We start from the raw sequence: 15,185 nt of genomic DNA, 5'->3' as shown, positions 1-15,185 counted from the left end.
CTAAGTGATTATTTTCATGAGATAGCTACTAACTGTTAAACCTACTAGATTGCTTTGAGAGACACAGAGCACGAGTGGGGTAGGGGCAGAGAGAGGGAGACAGAATCCCAAGCAGGCTCTGCACAGAGCCTGATGCAGGGCTCAATCTCACGAGACCAAGACATGAACTGAAACCAAGAGCCAGATGCTTAACCCACTGAGCCACCCAGGCACCCCAAACCTGTTAGGTTTCTTAAAACACATTATTTTAGTCATGAATATGTCCGTTTTCTAGAAATTTATATGAAGTTCAGAGTTCACACTGTGGGGGAGAGATATATTTTATAGTTATTTCTCTTGAAACTAAAAACAATCTAACCTAAGCCATGGAGGTTTCCAGCTGGAGAACCTTCACAAAATACCCATGTTGTTACTCTGCTTGGAAGCATTTTCTAGTCTCCTAAATCTTAACACTTATAAGACGCTGCCTATTCTCCAGGAAGGCATTAGAGAATAAACAAGAGCATTCCAGCTTTATATCGGGAGGTCATGATGAATATTTGATGACAGGGAACATTCTCATCTTCTGTACCATCAACTAGAGATAAAGACAAAAATCTCTCAAACATGTGGTTTGAAACCCTTATTTTGTTCTGTAATAGTTAAAGGTAACAAAAATAAGAAGAATGACCAAACCTTTTCTCTGAAGATATGGGCGTGTAGACTTCAAAACTGAAAGGAATATTGACAGAAGTTCTACTAAATCTCCAGTCACATGGCAAGCTGTGGCTTCATGATACATCATGTGCAGAGTGTTGAATGACTACAAGTGATTTAAAAAGATGGAAATTTTCATTTCATTTTTACTTTACTGAGCCACAAAATGGTAGTGCTCACCCTTTATGACAGATATTTCCAGACTTTATGTGTGTGCACATGTGCCCAAAGCAAATGTATTTGCTTTCTAGCTAAAAGTCAAATTCTCCCAATTCAGCTCTTCCTTAAAATACAAAAACAGTGCTCACCTGCAGAGCTGATATTTTATGCATACATTTTGATCTGAAGGAATAATTCATTTAATCATTTTGTTTGTTTTTGGTTACTTTTGCTCTTAGGCCACAAGCCTTAGAGATTGCAAAGCAGCAGGCAACAAGATTATGAAGAATGGGTAATTGCTGTCTCTAACATTCTAGGGCTTCGGAAGGAAGACAATAGTGAAATGGTTGTCAGCTATAGCCAAAACAGTACACCTGAATGAGGAAAAAGGGCTCCAAAAGGTAGAATTCCTTTAATCATATTAGCTTATTAAGTCTTTTCATTCCAAATCCTTAGCTTTTTTTTCCTATTTCATTTTACACAAAGCTTTTTTTTTTTTTTTCTAATCCTCTCAAATCAGTTCCCTATAACGTATATACTATCCATAATTCAAAGTTCAAAATCCATTGTCTAGAATCTGTAGTGGTCCCTTAACTAAACAATGTACTTGTATGGCACTTAACCTATAAACCATGAGGACAGGAACCATGTCTGTCTTGTTCACTGCTGTATACCCAGTGCCTAGTACAATGCGTGGCACAGAGTAGACATTCAAACATCTGTTGAATGAAAGAATGAAATTCTCACTACTCTTCACATACCTTTTGTTCTAGCCAAACAAAAGTATGTGGCATTTTTTTCAAATATGACAATACTTTGTTGCCCCTGTGGTGACCACATCATTTATCTAAATACTCTCCCACTTATCTTTACAAGTTCAAATTCTTCATAAGTGCAGTTTCAAAAATGTGGTTTTCCTATTCTGTAACACCATTAACTGAAAAAGCTATCCTAACTCTTATTTCTCATGGTGTTCTTGGCATATATTCTTTTGTCTTCTCTCCATTATTAGACTAAGGGGTAAAATGTACCTCTATGGCTTTAAAATCATCTCAGAGTTGTGGATGTTCAAGAATTGTGGGAAGAATGAACAGGTGATTTTAACCACATATAACAGTCTCAATGGCTTCCTCTGATGATGGTAATCTCAGTTTCTTAACTGTCAAATAAGTGAGATCTTGAACAATTGTGCTAGTGATTAAATCACATGAATTTCATCTGTTTCTACCCTTACAAATGGAATCAATAAAAACAGTGGTTGTTCTAAATACAAAATAATAAGTATGGAATTACAATGCACAAAGAAAACAACAACCTAAAAACTGTGACCTTATTATTCTTGGAATATACATTGCATTTATTGATCTGTATAACCAAAATCTAAAGACCTGTAAAACAGTCTAGCATGAATACTAAATATCCATAAAAAAAGAAGTCTTGGTGAAAACATTAAAATGAGATAGGTCTACTGTAAAATGGAATAAAATATTTACCTCAGTCATCAGGATCAACCCTCGATTAAATACAACAAGTAGTCTGTCTTCATCAGATTCTAATAGTATTCTGAAGGCACTAGAAGAATACATAAAGTCCAGGTTGAGAACTCTGCATCAGAATGGAAAACTCAGGTGACAAAAAAATAGAACTAAATGGTCATTTAGACTCTCTACTTTTCTACCTACAGGAGAGACTGCTTATATCTGTTTTTTAGTAATGTAATAAAAGGAGATAATATTAAGAAACGCTCTAGGGGCGCCTGGGTGGCGCAGTCGGTTAAGCGTCCGACTTCAGCCAGGTCACGATCTCGCGGTCCGTGAGTTCGAGCCCCGCGTCGGGCTCTGGGCTGATGGCTCGGAGCCTGGAGCCTGTTTCCGATTCTGTGTCTCCCTCTCTCTCTGCCCCTCCCCCGTTCATGCTCTGTCTCTCTCTGTCCCAAAAATAAATAAACGTTGAAAAAAAAAAAAATTAAAAAAAAGAAACGCTCTAAATAACATGGAGAAAAGTTGCATATGCTAGTATCTAGTCAACAGCTGCTCGAAACAGTGGAAGAGAGGTATCATGTGAATCTTCTTAAAGTTTCAGTATAAATAATGTTTATTTTTTATAATGGGTTTATCTTCTGGATAATAACAAAATACACTTATACTATCCAAGCACTCATCAGCTGGTTCTTGGGAAGAAAGAGAAACAGGAAGGGGAAACATTAAACACACCATGGCCTTGAAAATAATTTATGTGATAATCCTCAAAAGTAGTTGTATTGCTCCTGTTAACAGACCTAATTTCATTATTACGTACTGGAAACTGCTGCTATATAGAAGTACAACCAGAATTCCTTCTACTTTAGTTAGATGTTTTCTTTACTTTTTCAAAAAAGAATTAAGAAAGCTCAATCTTTTTTTTTTTTTTTTAAGAAAAAGATAAATAGTAAACCTTGGGAAAACAATGTATTTAAAATTAATGCCAACATTTTAAAAGAATTCCTTTAGAGCAAAAGCATGAGTTAACCCATTTTGAGTACTAATAAAGATTCAAATTTGAAAATTTTCTCAAGAAAACCTGAAATAACTTTATCTTGGTTGATCAAGCTTAAAATATTATAGTGTTCAAAGAAATACTGCCAAAATGTGCCCCATAAAGGACATTACCTCCAAGTCTTAAATGTAATACACAGAAGCGTTTTAAGAAATTGGACTTTCTACAGTTAAGGGAATTATGTGTCATTTGTTGCAGAGTTCCTTTACAACCATTCAATAACTTCTGTAGCTCTGAACAATTATAATGATGTTTTGTTATTTGGCTAATTCTTATAGTTAAAAAAGACAGGTAGATCTGGGCTAAACAATTTAAAACATTAACAATAAGACTCATCCAAAGATGGAGAAAGCTGTTTTTGGAGGCCTCTAGAACTGAACTGTCTAAGCATAAGTCAGGATGAATAGCAACACAGAGGAGGATTCAAGCTTCAGATTTAAGATTATACATTAAGATTCTGATAAAACACATACAAACAATCCAAAACCAAAACAAAATAAAAGCTGCTCAAAAGTAGTGTTAATTTTTAAGAGCTAAATCCTTCCAAGGTAACTACATGGAAAATGCTTCCCTAATAACTTTCAAGAATTGGCAAACTCTCAGTTATAGTTTAATTATAACTCTTCAAAAGGTCCAAAAGGATAGTGCCCATTTCCTCACTTGGAAAAACAAAACATATTAAAAAAATTAACAGAAAACATCTTTTTACCTTATTAAAGTAGTCCAGCAGGAGCGGCCATCTAAGCAACGTAAGTAACAACTTATGGTTGTTTTCTTAAACTGTTTAATATCTTCTAATTCTTCTTCTCTCATATCTGGCCTCTGAGCTATAAATAGCTGCATCAGGTTAAACAGTTCTTCTACTGCCTAAAAAGGGCAAAGAAGCATTTTGGTGACCTTTTAACCCTACATTTTAGAACATTTCCTCTATTGTAGGCATTCTAAATTTCTTGGCTGGAAATTAGGTTATTCTTTCTTGGCAGGGGGGTGGGGGGGGTGTGGAACAATTTACTACATCATGTCTAAAGGATCTTAATTAAGGTGCTTTTTTTCAACAGGAAAAAGTAGTATATAATTCAAGGATACCAGTAATTAAAATACTCTTCATTGCATTCATTTGACTGAACTCTTAAGTAAATGTTGAATGTATTGAAAACGCCACTACTCTCCACTCCCACCATCTCCCATTTAGCAAAAAACTTCTCATACTAGCAGTTTGTGGCCTCTACGTTGACAGCTTGAAAAAAGGGTTCTTCACTCTTCTTCCAACCCCTTTCCCAGACTTAAACCCTCTTGATGTCATCTTGAGTTTACAACAGTGTTAAGAAGCAATAGTATAACGGAATATCCAGGAATGACAGCTATACATGAAGGGGGGAGTTTTTAATATGAAACTTATAAACAGTCTGCAGAAATAAAGGTACCAGATTTAGACCGCATATATTTGTATTCTGATGGACTCCTTAACCATTTCATTCCCCTGAATGTAGTTAAGAAAAAAACACTAGGGAATACTACAGCTAAGATAAAAATATTGCATAGTTCACAGCTTATCACAGCATGTAGATCTTGATAATAAATATCTAAATAAATTAAAATAGCGAAGTTCAATTAGAGATAAAATTTCAACATCAACCTAAGAATTATCCGTATTACTTACCAATGTTATAGTTTACCAATGTTATAGTACTACCGCATTTTATACATATATTCAAGAAAACAAATACACAGTAAGTTCTTAAGAAAGAACAGTTAAAGTTAGACTATACATATTTCCATATTTTGTCACCACTTCCCACCAGGGGACAAACTGGTTATTTCCAATCAATTTGAAGATACAGAAATAATTATCAATTTTACTCACTCCAGGGTATTGGCTGGCATGTGGTGTAAGATTCTTAAAGGCCCATTGGATGTTCTGGTGAGAAGCCAGTTGTCGTGTGAATGCAGGAGACTGTTCACAGCAGAGCCTCAGAATGCCGTAGTAGGCTGGCAGCATCCCACGGTTAAAAAGCACCACATCCTGATCATCATGGTCAGCAAGGATGTAATTGAAGGCAATGTTCTTGGTTACCACTGGGTTCTGAACAATAAGGCGGATATTCTCTGGACAGTCAGCACACACATTGTACCAAAATGAAAGCAAAGCCTGTTTATTGTGATTTGTAGCTATTGCTGGCTCAGAAAGTTTAGGCTGGAAAAGGTTCCACAAATCCATGAAATATGTGGAAAACATCAGCTTCTCAGTTTTGGAAATTAAACAGTAAGTCATAAAGCTAAAATAGGGCACTAGCTTTGTAGTGCCATGAACAGCAGCATCAACATAAAGTTTGGCTCTTGAGAGCAAACCAAGGAGCACGTTGTAGACCTGATGTAGGACTACTGTTGTGTCTGGACTGAGTGGAAGGTCACGGGTTGGGATGTGCAAAGACCTTGTTGACCGGAACATCTGGCGGAATGAATTGCTTGGTATAAGGGACACCAGAAGATAAGCTGCAGCTATAAAATGTAAAACAAAACTGTCAGATCCTTATAAGATATAAAACAGACTGAAGAGCAGTCATTAAACACAAAGCCACTCTTCTCTTTAAAAATCAAAATGATTAAAAATTAAGGGACATGAACATTTCTTAATATCGTTCTGCTCTACCACTGGCCCCAAAGAAAGATCCCAAGGAATGATGAAAACAGACGCCTTCCATTCTGTCATTGTTAACTTTTAAAGTAGTGACAATAATTGCATTAATAGAAACAGTTTTTAACCTTCTTGGTTAGCTTTCCCAAGATACAGAATTTCCCACTTATTTTATCGTTTCATTTCTTAAGAAATAATATGGTTTACCAGGAATAATATATAGCATTTGGAGCCAGAAGACCTAGCTAAGGCTGTCTGACATGGTCAGATCATTCGATGTTTTAGCGTCTTACTTTTCTTCTTCTTTACAAAATGATGATAAATTATTTTGTAATGATTTACAGTTAACAGTAGAATGTAAAGTTACAAAAATAGAATGAGACCTTCTATTTTAAAGTTCATTATAATGTAGAAGATTATATATATGCCAACTATAGATCATTAACTTTGGAAAATCTTTAAAAGTCTTCTGGGCTAAATTTGTATTAAATTTTTTTTAATTTGTGTATAGTTGTCATACAATGTTATATTAGTCTCAGGTGTACAACATAGTCATTCAACTTCTCTTTATGTTAGGCTATGCTGCCCACAAGTGTAGCTACCATCTGTCACCACACAACACTATTACAGTATCACTGACTATGTTCCCTATGCTGTCTCTTTTATCCCCATGACTTATTCATTCCCTAACTGGACGCTTCTAGGCTGACTCTGAATGCAAAGAAAGCATCCCTCCTTCAACATACCTGAAAAAGGTTATTAAGCATGTAATTCTGAGAGGTAAATAACTCATTAGTTGAGTCCCTCTGTAAAAAGTTACTATGTGCAAAGCACTGAGCAAGGTACTTAAAAATATTATTTTATTTAATCCTTACAATCATCCTGGAGGTAGGTGATGTTACATTGGAAAATCTGAATCTTGGAGAAGCAAAGACCAAGGTCACACAGATAAAGAGGTAGAGCTCAGATTTAGCCTTGGGAAATGATAAGGATGACAATGACAGTAATGATAATGGTCAAACAACAATAATCACAACAACAAGAACTGCTAACATTTCTTGAACATTTATACTATTTAACACCGTTTTTTTATGTAGCAAGCACTACTTTTATTATCCTCACTTTCATTCGGACTTAAAACAGTAAGACTATACCCATATTACACATCTAGTGGCAGAGCTGGAATTCAAACCCAAATATACCCGATTCACGAGCTAATGCTCCTAAAAAGTCATCATAGGACCTCCTCACCTCAAGGACTCTAATGCCTTAGTTTAACTCTTTTCACTATGCCTACTAATTGTTTCCTACTATTCTACCTATAATTTGATAATTTCCAATGTTCTGTCAAAGCAAATAAAGTCAGTTTCTAAGATTAACTGTAACCTGTTTTAAAGATTTATTTCAGGGGCGCCTGGGTGGCGCAGTCGGTTAAGCGTCCGACTTCAGCCAGGTCACGATCTTGCGGTCCGTGAGTTCAAGCCCCGCGTCGGGCTCTGGGCTGATGGCTCAGAGCCTGGAGCCTGTTTCCGATTCTGTGTCTCCCTCTCTCTCTGCCCCTCCCCCGTTCATGCTCTGTCTCTCTCTGTCCCAAAAATAAATAAATGTTGAAAAAAAAAATTAAAAAAAAAAATAAATAAAGATTTATTTCAAATTAAACTTTATGCACAACTTTGTGCACAATACTCCATCTCTACATATTTTTCCCTCTATACGTTGCTCTGGTTAGTCTGTTTTCAGTTAGGCTCAATTTGGTATGTGTTTCAAAAGTTAAAACTTGGCATTTAAGGGTCATTCTGTTCAATTTTTGTTTAAGGTGCTACTGAGACAATTTGTGATTAGCAAAAACTTAGATTAAGTTATATATTTTTATCCCAATATTTTATTATGCAACATTTTCAAACACAATGAAAGGTTTAAAAAACTTTACTAAAGACCCACTTAAGGGGCACCTGGGTGGCTCGGTCGGTTAAGCGTCCAACTTCGGCTCAGGTCATGATCTCACGGTCTGTGAGTTCGAGCCCCGCATCAGGTTCTGTGCTGACAGCTCAGAGCCTGGAGCCTATTTCAGATTCTGTGTCTCCCTCTCTCTCTGCCCCTCCCCGTTCACGCTCTCTCTCTGTCTCAAAAATAAATAAATGTTAAAAAAAAAATTAAAAATAAAATAAAATAAAGACCCACTTAAATTCCACAATTAACATTTAGCTTTGCTTTATCATATACCAAACCATCTATTTATTTCTTGAAGAGCTATCTGCTTTTAAAGAAAAAGTAAGTTCTCCTCGGGAGAAATACACAGCTTTTAAATTATGTTTATCACTGAGAATAGTTAAGAAGGTCAATATGAAAGAACAGACCATTTTGTTAAAAACTGCCTTGCTATGACTGAAGAGTTCCTTTATTTAAGTTCTATGCTAGAGAGAACTTAGGACAAATCTACTTCCATTTCTATATGGCAACTCTTCAACTATTTTAAGACACTTATCATGCCTCCATTTTTCTTCTTTTCTCTAAACATTCTAAAGCATTCCTTAAAATTATTTTGTAAGATTTAATAGTATTTCTCTGTAGTTTTTCTTCTATACATGTTACTCTAATTCTTATTCCAAGGTTTATTGTTCTATGAAAATATTTTGGCTGTTTTTTCAAGTTACATTATCAAAAGCACTTTTTCATATTACTATAGTCTAAAACTATTACAATTTTTATTTTTTTAAAGTTTATTTATTTTGAGAGAGACAGAGACCGAGTGAGAGAGAGAGAGAGTGAGAGAGAGAAAATCCTAGCCCAAGTGGGGCTCAAACTCAACTGTGAGATCACGACCTGTGCCAAAGTTGGACACTTAACAGACTGAGCCACCCAGGCACCCCTAAAACTATTATAATTTTTAAATGATTCATTATAACAATTTATTTCCCAGCTGAACATCCAGTTTTTAATTTTTCACAATTATAACTAATGCTATTTAGGCATCCATACATTAGATGACTTACTTCTATTGGAATCCTTCAAATGATACTACTGAATATAAAAAGGGCAAAGCATTTTGAAGTGTCTTGATACATATTGCTAAATGGCCTTTCATACCGTAATGTTAACTTACTTCACTGCCGTGTATGAGAATACCATATCCTCAGTACTGTCATGAATATTAGGAGTAACCATTTGTTTAAAAAAAAATTTTTTTTTGGTTTAGTGTTTTTTTTATTGCTTTATGATGAGAAGTCAGGACATGAATGCCACCAACATACATGTCAGCATTTACAAATAACCCATTACTATTGAGTTACATAAGTGGCAGGAAAAATGAGCCTATGAGTACCAATGCCAATCCACATGTACCCACAAGTTTAAGATGTTTTCCCCAAGTAATCTTTTAATTTTACAATAAGTAGAACAGGAGTGCCAGGGTGGTTCAGTCGGGTAAGCTTCCAACTTTGGCTCAGGTCATGATCTCATGGTTCATGACTCTGGGCCCCACGTCGGGCTCTTTGCCAACAGCTTGGAACCTGGATCCAGCCTGCTTTGGAGTCTGTGTCTCCTCTCTCTCTGCTCCTCCCCTGCTCATGCTTTCTCAAAAATAAACATTAAACAAAATTTTAGAGTAGGCAGAAAACACAGTTCCCATACACTCTTTTCCCCCTTTCTCCTATCATTAACATCTATTATTACTATGGTACATTTGTTGTAACTAAGGAACCACTACTTTTAACTAACCTCCATACTTTAGATTTTATTAGTTTTGCCTTAATGTTCTTTTATTTTGGATCTAGGATACATTACATTTAGTTATCATGAATCCTTAAGCTCCTCTTAACTGTGACAGTTTCTCAGGCTCTCCTCGCTTTTCAAAACCTTGACAGTTTTGAGGATTACTGGGGTCAGGTATTTTTGAATAATCTCCCTCAAATGGAGTCTGTCTCTTGTTTATCACTATTAGACTCAACTTATGGGTTTTTGTAGGAAAGAACACACAGGTAAGGTGCCCTTTACACATCGTATTACATCAAGGATATCAAGGGTACATGCTATCAACACATATCATTGATGTTAACCTTAATCACCTGGCTAAGTTTATGTTTGTCAAATTTCTTCACTTAAAGTTAAACTAACAACCCACCCACCCACCATCTACTCTTTGAAAGCAAGTCACCAAACTCATACTCAAGGGGTTGGGAGATTAAGCTCCATCTTCTTGAAGGATGTACATAAATTATTTAGGATTCTTCTGTATGGGAGATTTGTCTCCATTTATTTACTTAACTATTCATCAGTACGGATTCAGGGCTATTTATTTTACACTGCTGGTACAATCCAGTGATATGTTATTTATTTTTTTACCCAAATTGTTCCAGCTTTAGCCACTGGGAATTCTTTCAGGTTGGTCTTGTGTCCCTTTGATATACCCCCATTATTTTGTTTTTTGAATACTTCTTTACTTTCTGATCTTACAAGATGCTCCAGGCTCATCTTGCAGATTACCTGCCCCAGTCCTAGAATCAGCCATTTCTTCAAAGGGCTATTATTTGTTTTATCAGAGAATAGTGTTTAGAAACAGAGATCTGGGTATTTGATGTGCTTGTTGCTACTGCAATGTCACTGATTCTAGGCCTTTTCAGCAGACAGTTAGGAAATATGATTTTAAATTTAGTGATTAAAGAAATTTAAAAATACTATTCTGATTTTTGTTTCTTTGAATATTATCAAAAGAGGAAATATTCTATTTAGTTACAAGCAATTTTCTAATCTGTGAAATATCTATTCTTCGTATTTGTCCACCTGTCTTCTAAGATCTTTGTTTGTTCCCTTCCAGCCTGTGTAAAGGATTTATCATTTAACTCCCATAACTTCAGTGAACATTTTCTCTCAGCTTGCTCTATGTTTTTATTATTACTCTACTCTTAGCCTTGAGGTCACTTTTAAAATAGGATTTTATGATCCTTTATTCTGTTCACTTAATGCTGATCATCTTTTGTTGTCTGTTAAGCAAGGAAACAAAAATGGTAGCGGTGGTTAGGTCACCCAAAACAGGACAGTTTCTTATCCTTAAGACACCAAAAACATTGCAGATATTTAAAAAACATGGTCATAGGTTTCCAAATACTAATGTAACTTTGGCCTTTAAGAACAGTATCTCCAAGAGCCTTTGCTCCATACAACAATGGGCATACTATAGTCACCTTAAAAAACAAACAAAAGCAAAACTTGGAACAAATGGTTCGATAAGTTCTGAATATGTGACTTACAAGTCCTGACTCTAGGATAATTGTGAGCCAAAAGAAACCGCTCGACCCAGTTTTCCATATTCTGCAGGACCCAGCTGTGTGCCAGTTTATTTCGGGGTGTCTGTACTGCCAACCAATCCAGACACTGAGAAGGATTGTATTCAATTACCTACAAATAAAATGACAAGAACGGAATATAAAACGAACTGATTGAACAGTTACTGTTTTACTTACTTTTGGTATATACCATTAAACACTTACAGCCAAGACAGACTTTTGAAAACTAGAGCCTAAAAGTTTCACCCATGTTTTCCTCCACTTTTAAAGCTATGTCTATCATTCAGAAAAATCTGACATTAGTTTACAAAATAAAATTAAAATAACCAAGGGCTCTAACACAGAACCAGGAAGAGAATTCAATGATTTTTAGGTCTTGTTAAATTTATAAACTTAATTAATAATGCTTTTAATTCTATAAAGTTTCTCATCTTTATTTTTCTTATTGCTTGCCTAATCTATTACTGCTCATGAGAATGAAAAATAGTAACTGCACTGCTAGAGAGATATTTTTCATGGGAAAAGGAAACCTAGGAATCTAGAGTTGGAAAACTATGGCTTTTGGGCCTTACCCGCTCATTATGTACCGTCTAGATGGTTTTATGCTAAAGTAGCAGTGGAGTGGTTGCAAGCGAGATCACAGGGCCCACAAAGCCTAAAATGTTTACTAACTGACCAGTTAGAGAAAAAGTTTGCTGACCCCTGGTCTAGAGAGTAGGCTTCCTCACGCTCACTAAAAAGAAATTCGGTGACCACAACAGCAACTCTGAAAGAGAGGAAACTGTTGGTACTTCCTCTACCACTTTTCTGTCAACTGCTGAAAACACTTGGCTTGTATTTCTAAGATCCTATCACTTCACAGAATCCTTTTTGAGGAGAGGGGAATGAGCACCCTAGATTGGCTAAAGGCTTTTTTCTATGACTCTACAAGAAAGTCTTTAAAGACTTTCTTTAAAGTGAGTGGGAGACTAGACAAGAACACTTTTTAACCCCAAACCTCCTGACTAAAGCCTTCTTCCCTGGCTTGTGACTTACTTAAACCATTTTGGATTACCTAAGAAGAAACTGGTACTTAATGACTTCATTAGGAAAATGAAATTCTCAGAAAAAGAAATACTAAAATATCTACTGCAAGACTTACTTACCTCCCATATCCTCTGCAGAATGTAAGATGCAAAGGGAGGCATTCCTGGAGGTCCACCAGCAAACTCCATTAGCATAGTCAACAATTTGAAGAAAGGATTGGCTGCCTGTAAGACACATATATACCTGTGCATTTAAATGTATTTGAACCCCTCTGTTTCTGCAGAAAAGAAACACGTAAAACTCTTCTACACATTCACATTTAAATCTGTGTTACAAGACCTCAGAACTCCTGCATATAAACTGAACTATCATAAAGCAGCAGGGTCAAACTGGGATACAAAGTCAATTGCAAGGGTACCACATGTAACAGAAAACACATATTCTTCTGGATGTCAATTTGGAAAAAAAGCAAATCAAAACTCATTATTGAGACAAGCTTGGTACTTGGAACAATTTAGGTTAAAAGTTTCATGTAGCATCCCTTCATCACTAAGCTGTAATTTACATTAATATTTGACAAGTATGTATCACTAAAGTGGCTGTAACATTACCATTTTACAAAAATACTTTTATATAATACTATATTACTATATTTTCCACATCTTTTTCATCTATGCCGAGTCCTGGTTGGTCTATTTTTTCCTTAAACACAATTATGATATATGCTTCAAATCAAACTTCAAAGGTTACTATCTAGGTGGCATTCTAGTATGTTAAACTTATATGTAAATTTATATTTAATTGGGAAAATTACATTTATGATAACAAAATACAAAGGGGTAATTCAGTGTATTCAGTTACACACTTAAAACTAAGTTGTGGTGGGGCACGTGGGTGGCTCAGTAAGTGTCTCTTGATTTTGGCTTAGGTCATGATCTCATGGTTTTTGAGTTTCAGCCCCGCAAAATCTCTCTCTCTCTCTCTCCCCCCCCCCAGTCCCCTGCTCGTGCTCTTTCTATTAAAATAAATAAACATTTAGAACAAATAAATAAAACTAAGTTATGTTATGGGAGAAACCTTGATATTTTTTCAAGAACAATTAGAAAGGTTTATTTGAAAGCACTAGTAGTCTTAAAAACACGAATTAGCTAATGTGTACATACCTCAGGAGTCAACTTTGCTATTGATGTGAAAAGCATAGACACAATCTAAAACAGAAAAAGAAGGATTTCAGAACATTCTTTTAAAAATTACCAAAAAACTTTAAGACTGTATCTCAGCACTTACATGTTCTGCAAGTCGATTATTGTATCGACAGAGGCTGAAAATCAGATTACAAGTTTGTCTTATATTGATGCCATCACGAATATGTTGAAACAAGAAGGGGAATCCCTGTTAAAAGTAAAAGTTGTTCATTTAAGAACCATTATTATTTGTGCGATTATCAAATCCTCTAATATAGAAAGTATTACCTTTCCTCCTGTTAATGCTGCCATGTCAGTCTGTGATAATGTCAAATGCCTGAAAGGAAACATTAGTGGAAATAAGTTTTTCTTCCCTCTGTGCTACGTTACAGCTGTTTGCATCATGACATGCATCAAAACTGCCAATTCAATTACAACTGTACCAAACCACTAACACAAAATGACTTTTGAACCTTCTGCTAGCTAAACTTACTTGCTAGACATCTCTTAGACAATTTTTCAAGATACCAGAATTGTGGAAGCCCAAATCTACTTTATTTCACATTTAATTAACGCTATATTTTTGTGTATTATAAACACTAGAACGGGTCTTAGTTTTTTTTTTTACATGAGATCCTTTAAAACAAAATGAACTTATAAGAAATACTAAAGAGTTTTCAGTTACCAGTTTATAATTTCTGTAATAACTTATAGAACATTTCAGACACATAGGAAAACAGTAAGATAGTGGAAGTATCCCATTACTCAGCTTCAAATTACTAACTCATGACCAGGCTTGTTTCATTTGTACCTCTCACTCACTCAATACGGACTATTCTAAAGCAATTCCAGGTATTTTACCATTTAATCCAAAAACTTCAGTATATATTTCTAACAGAAAAATTTAAAAAACATCCATACTACCATTACTCACACTTAAAATAAATCCACAATTCTTTACTATCATACAATATCCAGTGTATGATTACCTCAAGCTTCTAAAAAAATTTTTAGTATTTAATCTGTTTGAATCAAGATCCACATAAAGTCCTCTGTTCCAAGTGGTTCAAATGTCTTTTAAGTATCTTAGAGACTACTGGTTTCCCCTCCAATTTTATTTTTATCTTGCAATTTATGAACTGAAGAAAGTAGGTGGTTCGTCTTGAAGAATATCCCACATTTCCATTTTGTTCACTGTATCCTTGGGATGTTGCTTTAACATGTTCCTCTGACGCCGTATTTCCTGTAAACTGGTAGTTTAGATCTAGAGACTTGATCATATCTAGGTTTGATCTTTTTAATCAAGCATGCTTTATAGGAGATGGTATTGACTTTCATCAGGAGGCACACAATGAAAGGCTGTCTTTTTGTAGCATTTTCAGTCAATGATGATCATTTCCTAGATCCATTACTTCATTCAGGTTGCAAAATACAGACATACTAATTCCAGCATTACTTGCTCATTTATTAGCTCAAATACCTCTAAGACAGCAAACTTCCTCTCATTTACCCATTGGTTGCCATGAGGGATAATTCTTGCTGATAAGATAAATGCTTGATATCATTCCTTTATTAAGAAGTTTCCAAAATTATGATTTGGTTTCCTACTATACTCCAAAGGTTACAAGTATTTTGTTTGTTAATTTTTAGGCACCATTACAAACTCAT

At 35.3% G+C, this 15,185-nt stretch overlaps 1 protein-coding gene across 5 annotated transcripts in view; it reads right to left on the bottom strand.

Moving 5' to 3' along the window:
- USP34 (ubiquitin specific peptidase 34) overlaps positions 1–15,185 on the bottom strand; it is a 254,684-nt gene that overhangs the window by 15,813 nt on the left and 223,686 nt on the right. For all 5 annotated transcript variants that reach the window (XR_015249197.1, XM_086701030.1, XM_086701029.1 and 2 more), the window contains 9 exons: positions 13,806–13,854; positions 13,621–13,725; positions 13,497–13,541; positions 12,453–12,557; positions 11,272–11,419; positions 5,255–5,889; positions 4,100–4,257; positions 2,349–2,427; positions 676–802 (listed from right to left, as the gene is read on the bottom strand). Coding sequence is in view for 4 of the 5 variants with exons in the window: in XM_086701030.1 (XP_086557156.1) it covers positions 676–802; positions 2,349–2,427; positions 4,100–4,257; positions 5,255–5,889; positions 11,272–11,419; positions 12,453–12,557; positions 13,497–13,541; positions 13,621–13,725; positions 13,806–13,854 (1,451 nt within the window). In the remaining variant the exon portion in view is untranslated. The remainder of the gene's footprint in view (positions 1–675; positions 803–2,348; positions 2,428–4,099; positions 4,258–5,254; positions 5,890–11,271; positions 11,420–12,452; positions 12,558–13,496; positions 13,542–13,620; positions 13,726–13,805; positions 13,855–15,185) is intronic.

Source organism: Puma concolor, chromosome A3 (assembly GCF_028749965.1).
Source record: "Puma concolor isolate L17-30 chromosome A3, mPumCon1.1.hap2, whole genome shotgun sequence".
NCBI lineage: Eukaryota > Metazoa > Chordata > Mammalia > Carnivora > Felidae > Puma > Puma concolor.
The sequence above is the reverse complement of the archived record's forward strand: the minus strand, read 5'-3'. Positions and strand labels throughout refer to the sequence as shown.